This window comes from Oncorhynchus masou, chromosome 15 (genome assembly GCF_036934945.1).
Source record: "Oncorhynchus masou masou isolate Uvic2021 chromosome 15, UVic_Omas_1.1, whole genome shotgun sequence".
Classification (NCBI taxonomy): Eukaryota; Metazoa; Chordata; class Actinopteri; order Salmoniformes; family Salmonidae; genus Oncorhynchus; species Oncorhynchus masou.
This window is the reverse complement of record NC_088226.1, coordinates 65,704,380-65,725,572: the sequence shown is the minus strand read 5'-3', so window position 1 is coordinate 65,725,572 and position 21,193 is coordinate 65,704,380. Positions and strand designations below refer to the sequence as shown.

General features: G+C 43.1%; 1 protein-coding gene across 1 annotated transcript; it reads left to right on the top strand.

Moving 5' to 3' along the window:
• Positions 1-5,981: 5,981 nt before the first annotated feature.
• Positions 5,982-20,756, top strand: LOC135555165 (E3 ubiquitin-protein ligase TRIM33-like). Its single transcript, XM_064987513.1, has 10 exons — positions 5,982-6,087; positions 6,496-6,708; positions 6,966-7,131; positions 7,218-7,293; positions 7,743-7,959; positions 8,816-9,396; positions 12,094-12,226; positions 12,464-12,538; positions 17,846-17,998; positions 18,264-20,756. The coding sequence occupies exons 2-10, from the start codon at positions 6,514-6,516 to the stop codon at positions 18,456-18,458; spliced, it is 1,791 nt and encodes a 596-aa protein (XP_064843585.1). The 5' UTR covers positions 5,982-6,087; positions 6,496-6,513; the 3' UTR covers positions 18,459-20,756.
• Positions 20,757-21,193: the final 437 nt, after the last annotated feature.

Genomic DNA, 21,193 nt, shown 5'->3' with positions numbered 1-21,193 from the left:
TATCGCAGTTGATCCCCAACCAAATCATGACCACACGAAGCTGCAGTAGGCTTGTTTATTTATTAGGCTATAACAAAAATTTCTCAGATACCAGTAATCTTTGTTGGACAATTTACATCCCAGCTAGCACATAACGTTCTGAGAACCATGTTTCTTAGCGCTTGGCGAGAGCGTAGTTGTCCTATGGTTATTTTGCATGCAACCTTCCTACACATTTCTGGGAATTCTGCAAGATAGCTGCTTCACACTGGGCACACACGGGTTGAATCAACATTGCTTCCACATAATTTCAATTCAATTACGTTGAGCCAACTTGGAATTGACGTCTGTGCCCTGTGTGTTGGTTCTGGAACATTCTCAGCACCTTTATGGAACTTCACAAAAATACTTTATTTTCTTGGTATTTCATTATTTTAACAGAACGTTTCCTAAAAGTTCAAACATGGTTACGTTTCATTTCAATTTTGGTAATGTTCTAGGAACGTTCTCCAACTGGTTTGACATTGGGAATGTTTTCAATTAGTTCAGAGAACATTAAGAAACAACATTCCCCTCTTGTGAGAATTTCAGTACTTCAGCATAATGTTCCCTACAGGTTTTCCCATGGTTCTATATAAAGTAATGTTCTCAATGTTTATTGTTTATTATTTTCGTGTTGTTTGTATTGGTGCGCTTCGGGTCCTCGTACCCACCTTGTTTTGTGTATTTTTTTCATGGTTTTGGAGTTGTGTTTTTTACGTCATTAAACTACTCCATTTTTACCAATAATATTTCTCCTGCGCCTGACTTACTTGCCACCTATACACACTCTTATGCTGTTGAATCTAGTGATTTGTATCTTGTTTTTGTTGTCTGAATACAATACCTGTTTTGTAAAGTAGACCATTTCACATGAATGGGATACAGTACCTCCAGTTCCTTGTTTTAATTGGTTAAGTTTATCCAGCTCCTCTGACTTGCTTCACCATTTTGATGTGGTCCTCTGCCTTCCTCTTTACAATTTTGATGTTTTCTAACCTAAACAGTTATAAATTCCTGAATTGCACGGTAAGGCCCTCAGATTTACTGAAGCACATATATTTTTTAAAGGTAATTAAACATTACAGACCAAACAAAAATATTAAATAAAGGGGAAAATTTAAGAATAGGACATGTAAAGTATAAATCAAGTGAGTTTCGTGTACAGGCGACACAAACCACAACGTAGCATTTCGATATGAGGCAGTTGAACTTAATCTACTCACTTGACCTCTGCTGGTCTCTATTCTCTCTACTCGCTCGATCTCTGCAGGACTCGAGTGATTTGTAGCTTGTTTTTATTGTTTTGTCGGAATACAATACCTGTTTGGGTTATTGCTCTGTCCATCACTGACTCTTTGCAGCAATCACAGGCAACACCTCGATGAGCAACTGCAACAGGAGATAGCCCTTTCCACCAACTGGATCATGTACAGAACATCACCTTCATCTGCCAACCACAGTTCAGCAGTGAGCTGGTGAGCACTTCACCATATTTGTTCACTTGAACAATGCTCTTGGACCCTTTCTTGTTTGACTTAATCGGCAGACCTGCACATGATCATCTGATCATTTATCCCTCCAGTGTTAATCTGCAAAATTGTAATTATTTGCCTACCTCCTCATGCCTTTTGCACACAATGTATATATACTCTTTTTTTCTTTTTTTCTACTGTGTTATTGACTTGTTAATTGTTTACTCCATGTGTAACTCTGTGTTGTCTGTTCACACTGCTATGCTTTATCTTGGCCAGGTCGCAGTTGTAAATGAGAACTTGTTCTCAACTAGCCTTCCTGGTTAAATAAAGGTGAAATTAAAAAAATTAAAAAATATGTTCTTGGAGTATGTTTGAAATGGCCCCTTATCGCCATTTGTTGTAGAAACAGAAGGCCAACCCACTGGTTAAATCAATGTTTCCATGTTGTTTCAAAGAAAATACACTGAACCATTGTGAAATAGATGTTGAACTTATGTCTGTGCCCATTGGGATGTCACGTGATTCCTTCAGTGTTGGACAAACATTTTTTGTTTATACAACACAAATGTGGGACCATCACTGCTGTTTAGTAGGCCTGTGTGTAATCAGAATACATTTTGTACTGTTCTTTTGTGTGGCCGGAAGCATAATGGAACTACACACTGGTGCAAAACTATCCATTTGGAAAGAACAGTAACAAATTGTGAGACTGGGTACGAGGTTACTGTTCTTTTCAAATGGACGTCTGTTGGTTATTACGATAAGAATGTTTGCTCAAATGTTACCGTTAATGTCATGCAAATAACTCCAAGCTTTTTTATTAGCTGAAGAATGATAGGGTGACAAGGTGTGCTTTTTTTTATTGTGCTTCTATTACCCACAAAGTCTGGACCGAATATTAAAAATACATCCGTATAGAGATTCCATAACTCAAACCCTTGTTTGTCAGATTTGTCACCATGTACAAGACCTCCTGGATTCTATAACTCAAACCTTATTTGTCAGATTTGTCACCAGGTACAAGACCTCCGGTAATCCTTAGTCCTTACTACTAGCACCTCAAGTCAAAATTCAGTTATACTGGGACTCTAGCCTTTGAACAAGGCAAATAGCCACTCTACGTTTGAAAATCTTCCCATATCAAATAATGAATATAAAAAAAAATCTTTGTCAATACGACTTATAAGATACCGTTTGGGTATTTAATTTGTCTTGTAAAAAGTTGATTTAACTGAGTGTACAAAACATATAGAACATCTGCTCTTTCCATGACAGACTGGCCAGGTGAATCCATGATCCCTTATTGATGTCACTTGTTATATCCACTTAAATCAGTGTAATGAAGGGGAGGAGACAGGTTAATGAAGGATTTCTAAGTCTTGAGACATGGAATATATGTGTGTGTGTGTGTGTGTGTCATTCAGAGGGTGAATGGGCAAGACAAAAGATGTATGTGCCTTTGAACCGGGTATGGTAGTAGGTGCCAGGCTCACCGGTTTGTGTCAATAACTGCACCGCTGCTGGGTTTTTCACTCAACAGTTTCCCATGTGGATCACAATTGGTCCACCACCCAAAGGACATCCAGCCAACTTGACACAACTGTGTGAAGCATTGGAGTCAACATCGGACAGCATCCCTGTGGAATGCTTTCAACACCTTGTAGAGTCCATGCCCCATTTGTTCTTAATATTTTGTAGACTGTGTATATCCAAAAGTAATGTATTTAAATCACGACAGGCCATTTTGGGTTAAAAGCTAATTTTATTTGTCTACATTGAGGTTATCTGGTCACTGAGGGAGAAAACCGGCATGTTTTTGAGGAGTGGAGCAGTGTCTCTTTTGTAGCAGTGTCTCCCAAAGCTTCAGGCAGTCTCCTCTTTGGCTTCCACTGCCCTCTTGAATCAGAGCTATGGTTCTCTGCTCTATACATTTACATTTAAGTCATTTAGCAGACGCTTTTATCCAGAGCGACTTACAAATTGGTGAATTCACCTTCTGACATCCAGTGGAACAGCCACTTTACAATAGTGCATCTAAATCATTTAAGGGGGGTGAGAAGGATTACTTTATCCTATCCTAGGTATTCCTTGAAGAGGTGGGGTTTCAGGTGTCTCCGGAAGGTGGTGATTGACTCCGCTGTCCTGGCGTCGTGAGGGAGTTTGTTCCACCATTGGGGGGCCAGAGCAGCGAACAGTTTTGACTGGGCTGAGCGGGAACTGTACTTCCTCAGTGGTAGGGAGGCGAGCAGGCCAGAGGTGGATGAATGCAGTGCCCTTGTTTGGGTGTAGGGCCTGATCAGAGCCTGGAGGTACTGCGGTGCCGTTCCCCTCACAGCTCCGTAGGCAAGCACCATGGTCTTGTAGCGGATGCGAGCTTCAACTGGAAGCCAGTAGAGAGAGCGGAGGAGCGGGGTGACGTGAGAGAACTTGGGAAGGTTGAACACCAGACGGGCTGCGGCGTTCTGGATGAGTTGTAGGGGTTTAATGGCACAGGCAGGGAGTCCAGCCAACAGCGAGTTGCAGTAATCCAGACGGGAGATGACAAGTGCCTGGATTAGGACCTGCGCCGCTTCCTGTGTGAGGCAGGGTCGTACTCTGCGGATGTTGTAGAGCATGAACCTACAGGAACGGGCCACCGCCTTGATGTTAGTTGAGAACGACAGGGTGTTGTCCAGGATCACGCCAAGGTTCTTAGCGCTCTGGGAGGAGGACACAATGGAGTTGTCAACCGTGATGGCGAGATCATGGAACGGGCAGTCCTTCACAGGGAGGAGGAGCAGCTCCATCTTGCCGAGGTTCAGCTTGAGGTGGTGATCCGTCATCCACACTGATATGTCTGCCAGGCATGCAGAGATGCGATTCGCCACCTGGTCATCAGAAGGGGGAAAGGAGAAGATTAATTGTGTGTCGTCTGCATAGCAATGATAGGAGAGACCGTGTGAGGTTATGACAGAGCCAAGTGACTTGGTGTATAGCGAGAATAGGAGAGGGCCTAGAACAGAGCCCTGGGGGACACCAGTGGTGAGAGCGCGTGGCGAGGAGATTCTCGCCACGCCACCTGGTAGGAGCGACCTGTCAGGTAGGACGCAATCCAAGTGTGGGCCGCGCCGGAGATGCCCAACTCGGAGAGGGTGGAGAGGAGGATCTGATGGTTCACAGTATCGAAGGCAGCCGATAGGTCTAGAAGGATGAGAGCAGAGGAGAGAGAGTTAGCTTTAGCAGTGCGGAGCGCCTCCGTGATACAGAGAAGAGCAGTCTCAGTTGAATGACTAGTCTTGAAACCTGACTGATTTGGATCAAGAAGGTCATTCTGAGAGAGATAGCGGGAGAGCTGGCCAAGGACGGCACGTTCAAGAGTTTTGGAGAGAAAAGAAAGAAGGGATACTGGTCTGTAGTTGTTGACATCGGAGGGGTCGAGTGTAGGTTTTTTCAGAAGGGGTGCAACTCTCGCTCTCTTGAAGATGGAAGAGACGTAGCCAGCGGTCAGGGATGAGTTGATGAGCGAGGTGAGGTAAGGGAGAAGGTCTCCGGAAATGGTCTGGAGAAGAGAGGAGGGGATAGGGTCAAGCGGGCAGGTTGTTGGGCGGCAGAACCCTGTGGACCAGACTTCACCCTAAGATGGCCGTGTAGTGGTTCTTCTCCAGGCCTTCTACAGATCACACTAGAACTGTGGTCTCCTCACCAGCCCCTGGTCCAGAGGCTACAAGCTAGCCAGGGGCAGATGGACATGGGATGGTACTCAAGGCAGCAGACAGAGCTGGGTTGGGGTCGGGTCGATTTGGCCAGCTGAAGCACATGACGGTGCACAAGGCCCTTCGAGTCAGAAGACGTCAAGCACAGGCCACACAGAGGAACAGCAGGAGTTACAGTTGATTAAACTTCCAGCACAGAGACAACAAGACCAAGTCTAAAACCAGATACTGCTGTTTGTGTCCAAGTTAACATGTTGGTACCCACCTGCAAGCTTTGTTAGTATAGATTGCATGTGTGTGCTTCATCATCAATAATTGTGACAGCAGCTTGAAGATTTGAGTGTCCAGCTTTTCACATTTTAACACAATAAAACCAAGCTTGTGAGATGCTTTTCCATCTACACCCCTACCACTATCTGACTTGTAGGTGGATTAATATGGAACACTTTGCGGTGCACTGCAAACTCACATGTACAAAACCAGGGTTGTGTTCATTAGTGACAAAATGCAAGAAAAATAGTGAGCTGCTGCCTGAACCAAATAGGAACACTTGTTTTTGTTTTCTGTTGCGAAATGTTTTTCCAAGGTGTGCCCTAATGAATACAATCCAGGTACTAATGAGATGCCAGGGGGGAGAGGACGCGTGTAGGGACAATTTTTGCGTCGAACGTTCCTCCAATCAGGGAGGACCACCGTGATACTCCCCAGTCATCTCTTTGCTTCTTTCCTCTCTTCATCCATCAACATCAATCTATATCATCCCATCTTCCACTGTCCCGGAGAAAAGGAAAAGCACTACCACTCTTCTCATTAGGTCAGAAACACAGTTATTCTGTAGTCACACACTCATATTCGTTGCTTAGAAAAGTTTATTGTTGCACTATTGGGACATTGTAGAGGTAAGTGTTATTCTGCTGTCACTATAGTGAATCGCTATTTAAAAAAAAAATGTTTTACTGTAGACGTCTGTGCGTTCTGTCGTCTTGTCGTGACGTGGTAATGTTCGCTGGATGTCAAAAATTGTCGTTTTTCTTTCGACTACAATCCGCACCTGGTGGTTTTGTTCATGTAGATGTAGTGTATAGTTCAGGGCATCTTTCGTTATGGTGTTTATGTAAATTCAGTGCATAGTCCGGGGCATCTTTCGGTGCTTATGTAGATTTAGGGCATCTTTCGTTATGGCATACCATTGGGACATTTGTTTTGCTACTGTAAACTGGCCTATGGCTGTAGGGATGTAAGACTATTGTTAACTGGCCTATAGCTGTAGAGATGTAGACATGACCAACTCACTGTCTACCACCCAGGGATCCAGTTCGCTGGCGATGGCAGCGGCGGCCCGCAGGCGCCATGGCAACATGCCCCAAAGGCGGGCGACTTTGTTGCCGCGGGGATTCCAGCGCTCCATGGCCAAACGGGTGACATCGACAGCAACGGAGAGACAGTCCACTGGGAAGACTGAGACTACTGGCCCAAACCTGGTAACCACAGCAGGTGCACCGAGGCAGACAACACAGCAGGTAATACGGGAAAGGGGGGAGGGGTAAAAGAGAGAGTGAGAAAGTGGTAGAGATAAGAAAGTAGAGCAATGAAGATGTAGAAAGGGGCAGAGGGGGATATAAATACATAGAGAATTGGAGAGAAAGTGAGATGGCCTTTTTATGTGTTTTTTTGCATGGACTTTGAACGAAAGTGTTACACCGATTAGGTTGACAGGAAGTCGAAGTGGTTATCTTACTCTGATGATGCTGGTCCATCTTTGTCTGCCTCCCTGTAGCCTGGCACTATTCAGCCCTGTGGGATAGAAATGGGGCCAGGTTGGACATTTATCTGCAAAGCCAAGATGTCCCCCTCATCCCCTCAGCAGCGTCAAAATCACCCTGACACAGCCATCGCTCCTTTGACAGTCTGTCAGACAGAGCCCGACATACAGTGTTCTCATGGTTGTACCCTAAGATATCTCAAAGGAATTAAATACAGTGGAATGCCAAAGTTGCTGCTCTCATAAATGTACTACTTATCTCCTCAGTATGGGTCCATAGTGGGAAGAACAGAGAGGCTGATGGGAATAACAGAACCATAGCAGCTTCACTGGAGAGAATCAGGTATGCCATGTCAGTTTCAGAAAATAATGACATCCCTTGGATAGTAATGCTCAGTCTTGTGTGTTCGCTCAGACCTACGGTGTCCATTTCAGGACAGAACCAACAACTTCCATCGATGTGATTGTCCTAATATGGACACCGTACAAACCAAAACATGATATTCAAGACAGTGAAGTGAATGCAGATGAAATATTACATAAGGGAATGGTAATTTGCTAGCAACATACATAGCAACGAGACCAGTTTGAGACAAACAGAAACGTAAAGCGAAACTAACAGACATTTCAACTTACTTTTTTAATACATTGGCATTGACATCAAATTACTACATTGGTCTTGTAATATCAACATATTCAAATAACTACAGAGCAAAATGGCCAGTGTTATTTTGTAGCATATTATGTTTAAGACAGGACCTCGTAGACTAAGGCCGTTTTCCATATCCTCAGGATCCATCCAGAGTCCCAGAGGATTTTGGGCAGTTCCTGTGTAGCCACTGTGCGTCTGGAGCGTCTGAGGATCAAACTGGACCCCGGACAGTCCGTTGCCCTGTCAATGGTACCGCCACTGGTGTCACTGTTACGCCAACCACACTCAGAGTTGCTGACTGAGGACGCTGCGGCGCCTCCGCCGGCAGTCATTACCCCAGAGGAGCATGTCCAACAGGTACAGACCATAGAGTTGGATAGAGGGCGCACTTGCCACAAAGCCTGCATGCTTTGCCATGAAATGTTACCATGGGTGCTGATGAAAGGGACTGGTAATTTGCTAGCAACATACGCAGCAACAAGACCTGCAGTGCCATTGAGTACTTTCAACATTTTGAAACAGTCAACTGGGTGGTACTTCGTATGGGTAAACAAGTAATCATAGAATTACATACAAGTCAGCAGGAGGAAACAGCCAATGAATTATAGCCCTGAGCAAACATTCCATTCACTGCATGTGGAAGTAAATCACCTACATTGGCTTTATGCCTGTTCTGACAGCACACTCCAGATGGCAGGAGTCACCGTTTCAGTTTGTTTACAGACTGCCAACAAACTCCTAGAAGTTGAAAAATAAGTAATTGTCTACTTTAAAATTGCCCTCAATGGTGCGGCCCATGCTGTCAAAGTCATTCTGGTAAAGATGCAAAGAATGGCCCTGTATCTACCTCTACAGATTCACCTCGTTCCCCACATATATCTTCTCATGTTATGATACAGTGTTACAAATACGTTAGTGCTTTAAAAAGTACTACTCTATTTGACGAGTCAGACGTTTCATCCCTAAATCAGGGTTTAATGTCAATGAGAGTTGCATGAATGGACGTTTCTCAAATTAGGATTCGGCCACCTCGAATCACACTGGGTTAGAGAGGTTACACAGTTACGGTAATTGCCTGGGGTTCAACGTTTGAAATGGCTTTCCTCCACGCCCATCAACCAAGCTGACCTGTCCCTGTTCTACATAGAGTAATGTGTTTATTGGCCAATTCTATAAATGTGACTTTAGATTCCTGTCTGTCTTCTATTTGAAGACAGGGTCCAGTCTGGATTTCCAGCAGAGTTCAGCAAACAGAGAAGAGTCATCTGGATCAGAACCAGGGGCCTCATGGATGGAGCCAACACAAATACAGGGGCCCCTTTGGACTGAACCACCACACCTTCAGGAGAGACCTGCACTCCAATCGCCCCCTATAGGACAAGCACCAGAATCAGATCTAGTACTCAACTTGGAGTCTGAATCGGAGTCTGAATTGGTTCCAGGTCTGAAATCTGGCTCAGATTCACTGGAAATAGAATCAGACCTGGAGCCAAAGTCAGAACTGAGTCTGCCAATGGAGTTAGATCCAAAGTTGGAATCAAAAACTAAACTGGAATCTGATTGGGAGCCTGCAGATGGGGAGAACAGTGAGGGGGGTCATGTGGGGCAGTGCGCACCTATCGATGGGTCTATAGTGTCCCAGGAGCAGCCTGAGAACGAGAAAGGGGCAGCAGGTATGGAGAGTGAGGATTTCTGTGCGGTGTGCTTCAATGGGGGCGACTTGCTGTGCTGCGATGGCTGCCCTAAGGTCTACCACCTCTCCTGCCACATACCACCCCTCCGAAGCTCCCCACTGTATGTATTAAGATGCCATTGTCCGTGTTTATGAATGTTTTATAATTATTTCTTCTAAACATTTTTCCAAATAGAGTTTCACATCCTTTGAATATTTGTGTATCCCACACATTTGACATGTGGAGATACAGTATAATACACATTTTCCTGAAATTGTAACGCAGACCCGGCGCCAAAACGAATCAGTTGGATGGCCTTTGATTTCCATAGGTGGGCTTGTTTTTTCACAGAACCCCCCCATGTGTGCACGTGCGTGCATATTTGAATGGCTGGGGCAGCAGGGTAGCCTAGTGGTTAGAGCGTTGGATTAGTAACCGGAAGTTGCAAGTTCAAACCCCCAAGCTGACAAGGTACAAATCTGTCGTTCTGCCCCTGAACAGGCAGTTAGCCCAATAACCCATAGCCGAATCCACTAGTTTGTAGGGGTGGTTTGTTCTTTCACACCGACGCTTGGTGATTATCGAGGCTGGGAGTGTTAGAAAGATTTTTCAAATACGGAGGAACTATCGTTTGTAATAGATGTAAAAAAAATTTTTTTTTAGACTTTGTTGACTTGTGTTAGTCCGAAGAAAAAATGACTGAGAATCTCAGCTTATTAATGGTGCAGGTGGTAAGTTAAGACCAGACATCCAAACCCTTTTTTAAAGCAATGAGGCTGATGCAACAGATCAGAATGTTTAGCTTAAAATGTTAATAAACTATTAGGCAATTTCTTCACATTATAAGTGCAGCAATGCACACACAGCAGTAGGCTATACGTGGGAATGTTCCAAAATACATCAACTGCACCCCATGGGTTGTTAATAGGAAAGAAAGTTGAGAACATGAGACAAGTACAGGTTTCAATGGCATATGAGGAAGTGATTATAAAAGAATCCCTTTAGCATTCTTATGGTCGGAACACGGTAAAATATACCTTATAAAATGACAAGTCCAGGTTTTAAACAATTACGTTTATGGTTGAATAGTTTTAAAATGTTGACTGCCTCCTGTTTAGACTTCAAGGTGGGTGACGTTGCGGTGCGCAACAAGCACGGGCCTTTCTCCTATTTGGGGCGACAGGTAGCCGAGTGGTTAGAGCATTGGACTAATAACCGAAAGGTTGCAAGATCGAATCCCAAGCCAACAAGCTAAAAAGCTGTCGTTCTGCCCCCAAACAAGACAGTTACTTCTATGCGTGCTCAGTCATGCTTGTGTTATCAGGACAGAGAAACCAGACTCATTGCTCATGGAAAACTCCATAGAAAAGATCGACAAAACTCACAATCGTTGTGATCTCTGCAAATAACTTTTCCACTCCGAGAATGAGAACGGTAAATGACTAATTAATACATGCATTAACAGAAATGTGTGTAACCAAATGAAGAGGGATTAAGGGTACATTTACTAGACCTACTGGTGACATGTAATGGGGAATTTATGAAAAAGAAACCATCAAAGGGCAAACTATTCACACAATGAACAGGAAAGAATTGGTGGGAGACAGCTGAGCGCATTCTGTAGAGCTGAGTGCATTCTGTAGAGCTGAGTGCATTCTGTAGAGCTGAGTCCATTCTGGAGAGAGACACACCATATCTTTGCCACACACGTTCTTGTTGCAACATTTTAATGATACTCAAGACACATTATCTTCACACATATTTGAGATGCTTTTCACTGACAGCCTCAACTCAATCAGCTAGACATATTGCCATACTCACCGCCCAAATTGCAGGATTTCCAAATAGGTATAGACCTACACATTTATGATTTGAAACAATTCACAACATTTTTTGGGAAAATCAGCTAATGATCCTCTGTGGCTAAGTCATGCTCTCTAGTGAAGTATTTTTACTGTTTTTATTTAGACAGGAGTAGTAATTCTATAATTTTGGCCAAACATCAATTTACTTTTGGGGAAGCCAGCATCCTAACAGTGCACCAGCCAATTTTCCTTTCCAATTCGCAAGAGGCTGAAACCAGAGATCTGTATATAATGACAAGATGCTCATGTCTCCGCCCTAACAAAGGGAGTCGTTGTCCCAAAGGCGGGAAGGCAGGCGACAAGCTTAGGTCTGCACAGGGGTGCAACTTCCACATGTCCCCCCAACATTCGGAAATTGCATTTTTGTCCCCCACCCAGCTTTATCCTTGGAATGTGATACAAAACAAGGCAACGGTGTGCTTTAGGACCATGCAGAAGCCTCCGAGCGGTCGGGAAGGCTGTTTTGGAGTGTTTATCCAACTGAAAAATCGAAAAAATTAAATAATAATAATTGGTCCCCCCACTTCTAAAACCAAAGTTGCGCCCCTGGGTCTGCATATAATTCCCAAAGACACTCATTGGGCTTATTCTGGGCAGATTTTGGCAAGAGTGAGCCCTCTCGCTTCACCTCTTCCGCTCTGCTGAAACTCTCGATTGGTACATCTTTCTGTCGGCATGCATCTCTGTCAAATACATGATCAATATTTTATTTGGACTGGCACAGCGGTACGGTAGGGTGGGCCAGGCTTCCTAAGGCCTGCACATAACCCCGGCCCTGCTGTAGTGCAAAACTATACCGGTCTTGAGTTGGCATTGTTGGCAATGTTCACAGGGCAACAGTATGTGTTCTGTAACCAATAACCATACTGACAGTTTATGTAATACTGAAAGCCTCTGGATTAGATGAGGAAATGGAACAAATATGAATCTGACCCTCTCTCTCTGTCCCACAGGGGCGACTGGGTGTGCACATTGTGCCGGAGTGACCAAGAACCTGGGGTGGGCTATGACTGTGAGACCATACATCCCTCGACAGACCATCAGGGGGCAGGCACACCATACACACTGTCCAGCCTGGACCAAAGAGTGGGTTATGATGATGATCTTCACTGTATCCGTTAGGACATTCTTTCCATGTCATATAGCAGTCAAGCATACACATATTCGCATAGACAGATTTACAGCACATCGCCAACATACACTAAAGGAGAGTAGATAAGAGCCAGCTACAGTGTCTGTTTAGGATTGGGAACTATCATGGTTTAATGAAGGGAATAGTGGGGTTCAGGATGATTTTAGTTACGTGTATCTCTTTCTTTGCAGAGGTGTGAGAAGCTGACTCTTCTGTTGTCCAGCCACGTCCTCAGCGCTCCATTCCAGGAGCCTGTCAGCCCACTGGTAATAAGGCACCAATCATCTTCCTCCAAGTCTATTGACATATCTTCCTCTATTCAGTGGTGGAAAAAGTATCCAATTGTCAAACTTGAGTAAAAGTAAAGATACCTTTAATAGAAAATGACTCAAGTAAAAGTCACCCAGTAAAATACTATTTAAGTAAAAGTATAAAAGTATTTGGTTTGAAATATACTTAAGTATCAAAAGTAAATGTAATTGCTGAAAAAGTAAAAGTATAAATCATATCAAATTCCTTATATTAAGTAACCCAGACATTACAATTTCCTTGTTTTTTAAATTTAATTTATGGATAGCCAGGTGCACTCTTCAACAGTCTGACATAATTTACAAACAAAGTTATTTGTGTTTAGTGAGTCTGCCAGAGGCAGTAGGGATGACCAGGGATATTCTCTTCATAAGTGGGTGAATTAGACCATTTTCCTGTCCTGCTAAGCATTCAAAATGTAAAGAATACTTTTGGGTGTCAGGGGAAATGTAAGGAGTAAAAAGTATATTATTTTATTTAGGAATGTAGTGGAGAGAAAAAGAAGACAGCACCCGGAGAAGACGGCTGATGTTTTACATGCTCCTAACGGATTGTGTTTTTATGTTCATTTTTTTTGCGTTGTACATAATGTTGCTGCTACAGTCTCTTATGACCGAAAATAACTAATTGACATTAGAACATTGATTACTCATCGCGGACTGGCAGAAGCTTTTTTTTTCCTTTAACGAGCCCGACATGAACGACAATCTGCTTTCCCAGGAACAGGCCCAAATCCCTGTCATTTGCGTGAAGAGACGACAGAGAAAAAGGATAGAGGTCGGGCTGCCTTCTGAGAATTTGAAGGTGATCGAATAAACCCCCCCTGCCTTCTGTTCTTCTAGCTAACTTCCAATCATTGGAAAATAAAATCGACAACCTACGAGGAAGATTAAACTACCAACAGGACATCAAAAACGTTAATACCTTATGCTTCACGGAGTCGTGGCTGAATGACGACATTATCAACATAGAGCATATAACCAGCCAGCTGTATCGGCAGGATAGAACCGCGGCGTCTGGTAAGACCAGGGGTGGCGGACTATGCATATATGTAAACAGCGGGTGCACGATATGTAAGTAAGTCAAGGTTTTGCTCACCTGAGGTAGAGTATCTAGCTGTAGACCACGCTATCTACCTAGAGTTTTCATCTGTATTTTTCGTAGCTGTCGACATACCAGGTTGTAAATGAGAACTTGTTCTCAACTGGCCTACCTGGTTAAACAAAGGTGAAATAAATAAATACCACCACAGACCGATGTTGTAACTAAGACCGCACTCAATGAGCTGTATTCCGCCATAAGCAAAAAGAAAAATGCTCATCCAGAGACGGCGCTCCTAGTGGCCCGGGGACTTTAATGCAGGGAAACTGAAATCTGGTTTTACCAAATTTCTATCAGCATATTAAATGTGCAACCAGAGATGAAAAAACTCGAGACCACCTTTACTCCACACACAGAGACACGTACAAAGCTCTCCCTCGCCCTCCATTTGGCAATTCTTACCATAATTATATCCTCCTGATTCCTGCTTACAAGCTCAAATTAAACCAGGAAGCACCAGGGACTCGGTCAATTAAAAAGTGGTCAGATGAAGCAGAGGACTGTTTTGCTAGCACAGACTGGAATATGTTCCGGGATTCCTCCGATGGCGTTGAGTACACCACATCAGTCATTGGCTTCATCATTAAGTGCATTGATGACGTCGTCCCCACTCTTGCTCACCCTGAGGAAGGCACAGTGATGCCGAAACATTGGTAAATACCCATTAAATGGCTGGGTTTATACATGGAGTGTAATTACATACCCCAACCAGAAGCCAGGGGTTACAGGCAATATCCGCACTGAGCTAAAAGCTAAAGCTGCCGCTTTCAAGGAGTGGGACTCTAACCCGCAAGCTTATAAGAAATCCCGCTATGTCCTCCAACGAACCTTCAAACAGGCAAAGCATCAATACAGGACTAAGATCGAATCGTACTACACCGGCTCCAACGCTCGTCAGATGTGGCTGGGCTTGCAAACCATTACAGACTATGAAGGGAAGAACAGCCAAGAGCTGCTCAGTGACACGAGCCTACCAGACGAGCTAAACAACTTCTATGCCCCCTTCGAGGCAAATAACACTGAAACATGCATGAGAGCACCAGCTGTTCTGGACGACTGTGTGATCACACTCTCCACAGCGGAAGTGAGTAAGACCTTTAAACAGGTCAACATTCACAAGACCACAGGTCCAGACAGATTACTAGGACGTGTACTGCGAGCATGTGCTTACCAACTGGCAAGTGTCTTCACTGACATTTTCAGACTGTCCTTGACTGAGTCTGTAATACTAACATGTTTCAAGCAGACCACCATAGTCCCTGTACCTAAGAACACAAAGGTAACCTGCCTAAATGACTACCGATGACATAGCACTCACGTCTGTAGCCAAGAAGTGCTTTGAAAGGCTGGTCATGACTCACATCAACACCATTATCCCAGAAACCCTAGAATTACTCTGTTTTGTATACCGCCCTAACAGATCCACAGATAACGCAATCTCTATTGCAATCCACACTGCCCTTTCCCACCTGGACAAAAGGAACACCTATGTGAGAATGCTATTCATTGACTACAGCTCAGCGTTCAACACCATGGTTCCCTTAAAGCTCATCAATAAGCTAAGGACCCTGGGTCTAAACACCTCCCTCTGCAACTGGATCCTGGACTTCATGACGGGCCGCCCCAAGGTGGTAAGGGTAGGTAACAACACATCCGCCATGCTGATCCTCAACACTGGGGCCCCTCAGGTGTGTGTACCTGGTCTTCTCCTGTACTTACTGTTCACTTATAACTGCACGGACAGGCACAACTCCAACGCCATCATTAAGTTTGCAGATGAAACAACCGACAATGATGAGACAGCCTATAGGAAGGTTGTCAGAGACCTGGCCGTGTGGTGCCAGGACAAAACCTCTCCCTCAACGGGATCAAGACAAAGGAGATGATTGTGGACTACAGTAAAAGGAGGACTGAGCACGCCCCATTCTCATCGGCGGGGCTGTGGTGGAGCAGGTTGAGAGCTTCATGTTCCTTGGTGTCCACATCTCCAACACACTAACATGGTCCAAGCACACTAAGACAGTCGTGAAGATGGCACGACAAAACCTATTCCCCCTGAGGAGATTGTTAAGATTTGGCATGGGCCCTCAGATTCTCAAAAGGTTCTACAACTGCACCATCAAGAGCATCCTGACTGGTTGCATCACTGCCTGTTATGGCAACTGCTCGGCCTCCGACCACAAGGCACTACAGAGGGTAGTACGTACGGCCCAGTACATCACTGGGGCCAAGCTTCATGCCATCTAGGACCTCTATACCAGGCGGTATCAGAGGAAGGCCCTAAAAATTGTCAAAGACTCCACCGTCCTAGTCATCGACTGGTCTCTCTGCTACCACACGGCAAGCGGTACCAGAGCGGGAAGCCTAGGTCCAAGAGGCTTCTAAACAGCTTCTACCCCCCAACCCATAAGACTCCTGAACATCTAATCAAATGGCTACCCAGACTATTTGCATTGCCGTCCCCCCCTTTACGCCACTGCTACTCTGTTATTATCTATGCATAGTCACTTTAATCACTCTACCTACATGTACATATAACCTAGACTAACCAGTACCCCCTGTATATAGTCTCGCTATTGTTATTTTACTACTGCTCTTTAACTACTTGTTACTTTTATTTCTTATTCCTATTTTTTAAACTGCATTTTTGTTGTATTCGGCGCATTTTTGTTGTATTCGGCGTAAAAATAAAAGTTGTCAAAAATATAAAAAGTAAAGATACCCCAAAAACGACTTAAGTAGTACTTTAAAGTATTTTTTACTTAAGTATGGGACAATGCCAACAATATAATGCTTCAACATTTCATCCACAAATTCTCCACAGTTCGATCATTGCATGCTGTAAATTTAAAAGAGAGAATATCTCATTCAATATGGTATGATATCAAACTTTATTTGTCACATGCTGTCACGACTTCCACCGAAGGTGGCTCCTCTCCCTATTCGAGCGGCGCTCGGCGGCGGCGTCACCGGCCTACTAGCTGCCACCGATTCCTTTTTCTTTTCTGGTGGTTTTGTCTTGATTGTTTTCACCTGTACCTTATTTGTTGTTAATTCGGGGCTATTTAAACTTCCAAATGAACTGATCGTGGACTACAGGAAAAAGCGGGCCGAACAGGCCCCCATTAACATCAATGGGAATGTAGTGGAGCGGGTTGACAGCTTCAAGTTCCCTGGTGTCCTGATCACCAACAAACTACCATGGCCCAAACACACCAAGACAGTCGTGAAGAGGGCACGGCAAAACCTTTTTCCCTTCAGGAGACTGAAAAGACTTGGCATGGGTCCCCAGATCCTCAAAAAGTTATACAGCTGCACCATTGAGAGCAACCTGAGCTGTTGCATCACCACCTGGTATGGAAACTACTCGGCATCTGACCCTAAGGTGCAACAGAGGGTAGTGCGTACAGCCCATTACATCACTGGGGCCAAGTTTCCTGCCATCCAGGACCTACACTACCATTCAAAAGTTTTGGGTTACTAGAAATGTCCTTGTTTTTGAAAGAAAAGATACTTCGTTAATATTAGACATTGCACACCAGCTGTTATTGACAAAAAGACATCCAAGCCCACCCCTCATCTTACCAGACGTAGCATCTCTGTTCTGGCGGTGCATGGAAAATCCCGCCTGCTCTGTATTGTCTGTGTCGTCATTCAGCCACGACTCTGTGAAACATAAGATATTACAGTTCTTAAGGTCCCGTTGGTAGGATGATCGTAATGGTGGGTCTTACATTTTATTTTCCAATGATTATATGTTAGCAAGTAGAACGAAAGGCAGTGGGAGTTTACTCGCTCGCCTATGGATTCTCAGAAGACAGCCCATCCTCTGTCCTCTTTCTCCGTCGTCTCTTCACGCAAATTACGGGGATTTGGGCCTGTTCCCGTGAGAGCAGTATATCCTTCTCGTCAGACTCGTTAAAGGACAAAGCTTATTTTAGTTTGTTGTGAGTAATCACTGTTCTGATGTCCAGAAGTTATTTTCGATCATAAGAGATGGTAGCAGAAACGTTATGTACAAAATAAGTAAACAAATAAGTTACAAACAATGCAAAAACAAAAACAAAAGAGCACACCTGATCAGGAGCATGTAAAACATCAGCCATTTTCTTCTTATCATTATGTTGTGATAAAATTAAATTGACTCTGTGATTGGGCTCCAGGCTCGTCATTACTACCAGATCATTAAGAGGCCGATGGACCTATCAGTGATCAGGAGGAAGCTGGACAAGAGGAATACTCTTCACTACTTCACAGCCCAGCAGTTTGTGGACGACGTCCTACTCATGTTCAGGAACTGTGCAACTTTCAATTATGTAGGTCAAATCCATATGAATTAAATCATTATTTTGTTATTTAAAAAATATTTTGTTAATGTTAAGATAATATTCAATTTCCAGAAACTAAAACTATACCTATCTTTTTTTCTTGCCAATAAGCCATAGGGATTTTCCCATAGACATATAGGAGCCAGGAACACAGCTTTAGATTTTTTTTGAATTTGTACATAAATTCTCCTTCATTGTGTTGAAAGTTGGACTCTGCAGCTCCCTTCATGACATCTGACCTCTTGACCTGTAGCCGGATTCTGAGGTCGCCAACGCAGGTCGTAACCTGGAGGTGTTCTTCCTGACCAAGCTGAGGGAGGTGTTTCCCAGCCAAGCCTTCCCCACGCTGACCCAGGACAGAGCGAAAAGGAACAGTCTCGCTTGGCTGAACAGGAAAAGGAGGGACTACCACAGGAAGAAGAAACGAGGTCACTTCCTTGACTTCTGAAGTGGTCTGGTGTAATGTTGTATGGTGACAAAACATCTCACATAGTTGTATATTTTTAATATTAATTAAATCTTAGTCTGGCTATATCTAAATACATTATTTTATAATCAAGGAATGAAGACATATGGGAACTTTTGATTCATAATTTGTGTTTTACAGTCTTGTCAAATTTGAAGTGATTAAATGTCTTTATTAAACAATTAGGGGCCAATTGAATCCATCGATGGATCTTTTGTTAAACCATCAATACTGATAAAATCATGCACACAGTGATCTTAATAGCAACCATTATTGGCCACCGATTTACTGCTCCGTGAAGCAGATGTCGGAGTTTACTCTTAGTCCTGATTGCTGCCATCATTTTTCAAGACTTATTTCACCTTCCGCTGGTTTTATCATCAGAAAAATGGAATCCTGCTATTATAGCAATTTATCTATTTGACAATCATTCCGTACAACTGAAATAAACTTAATTTTCCTAGTTTAGTTTACCACTTGGTTGAAGATGGGAAGGTTACGACAACGGCGTCACAATAATGTGGAGGTTCTACCACTCTGAATCAACCATGGGACCAGCTCAAGAGTTGTAGCTACGCTGCCTAGGCAGCAAAAAGACCACAACCATCTAGCCAGCTAGCTAACGTTAGCATATGAGATCTGTTGCGTCTATTCATGGAAGCCAGGTGTCCACAAAAAATGGACAAAAAAACACCAACAAAAAAACATTAATTAATTGACCTTTCATCTCTGTTTCATCATTTTCCTTCAATTCGCAAGAGACTGAATGTATCTTACCAGCGAATCATCCGATCGAGCAAAACAGCACCTCTCTGTATGTGTAGCTCATCTATCTGATGCTGTCTGGTCAAAAATAGTATGATATTTTTGCTGCCCGTAGCATTGAATGCATGGGAAGCCAGCACACATTTGGCCTACCTTGATATTTTTTTTTTATACAATAATATCTAATCAGCGTTGAGCTAAACTGGTCCTGGCACACCACATGTTTAAGTGTCAAGGGAAGCCAGTTTGAATTTGGCTTCACACCAATCACATCAAGCCAAACGTCATTTATCAGAAAATAAATTGAATTGTTGCATCTCGTTGAGTTGATAACCTCTGGTGGCTAGCTAGCTAGCTAAAATTGTTCCTTTCCTAAATTAGCCATGGACAGAGAGAGGGATTTGGACTTGCGGTTTTACTTAATGCTCCGTACTGACCAATGATTATTATAGCGATTCCGATTCAACCATAAATTCATACATTGTGCCTCTGGCCTGAGAGAATGGAAGTTTAATATGTAGCTAGATGTAACAGTAGTAGGCTAATGTTAACTAGCTGGCTAATTGTTGTCCATGAAAGGAAGTTAGGCTAGCCAGTAAGCATTTTGGCCAGGTAGCCTAAGACAACAAAAACTAAAAGTGTGTACTGTATGCCAGTGTCATAAAACATTTTGTTAACATGAAAGAGTGGAGGATGGCATTGGCCGTAGGGTGAGTTAACATGTTTTTTCCACTTATGCACACACACACAGGAATCAGTACCATGGACAGCCACATTGTAGTTAGCTAACGTTGTTTGGACTAAATTGTTTTTGGAATCTTTTAGTTGTTACTGTATTAGTAGACTAAGTATAGGTGAATTGATGATGTTGAAATGGTGTTGGAATAGTGGAGGCAGTTCCGGTTTTCTTTGCAACTTGCAGTAACTCGGGTGTTCTAAATCAAGTTGTTTAGTAGTCCAAAAATGTCAGAAGCATTAACTTGCTTGACCATGCTATAGGTCATGTAACTGTCTGTTACATGCAGTGGTGTAAAGAACTTACAGTAAGTAAAACTACTTTAAAGTACTACTTAAGTAAATTTTTGTGGTATCTGTATTTTACTATTAATATTTTTGACAACTTTTACTTCACTACATTCCTAAAGAAAATAATGTACTTTTTACTCCATACATTTTCCCTGGCAACCAAAAGTACCCTGTGTCACGTCCTGACCATAGAGAGCCTTTATTTTCTATGGTGGAGTAGGTCAGGGCGTGACTGGGGGGTGGGTCTAGTTTATATTTTCTATGTGGGGTTCTAGTTTTGTTTTTTATGTTGGTGTTTGGTATGATTCTCAATTAGAGGCAGCTGGCTATCGTTGTCTCTAATTGGGGATCATATTTAAGTGCCATTTTCTCCACCTGTGTTTTATGAGATCTTGTTTTGAGTTATTGCACGTAGCATCGCTGTAGTCACGGTTAGTTTATTGTTTATTTGTTTTTGTCTTTGCTAAGTTTCACTTTCTAATAAATAATGTGGAACTCAACATCTGCTGCGCCTTGGTCCGTTTCTACAAACGAACGTGACAACTCGTTACATTTTGAATGCTTAGCAGGAAACGAAAATGGTCCAGTACACGCACTTATCAAGAGAGCATTCCTGGTCATCCCTACTGACTCTGGCGGACTCACTAAATACACATGCTTTGTTTGTAAATGTTGTATCCGTAAATTTAAAAAACAAGAAAATGATACTGTTTGCTTAATATAAAGAATTTTAAATGACTTTTACTTTAGATACTGAAGTTTATTTGAGCAATTACATTTACTTTTGATACTTAAGTATATTTAAAACCAAATACTTTTATACTTTTACATTGGTATTATTTTACTGGGTGACTTTAACTTTAACTTGAGTCATTTTCTATTAAGGTATCTTTACTTATGTATGACAATTGGATACCTTTTCTTCC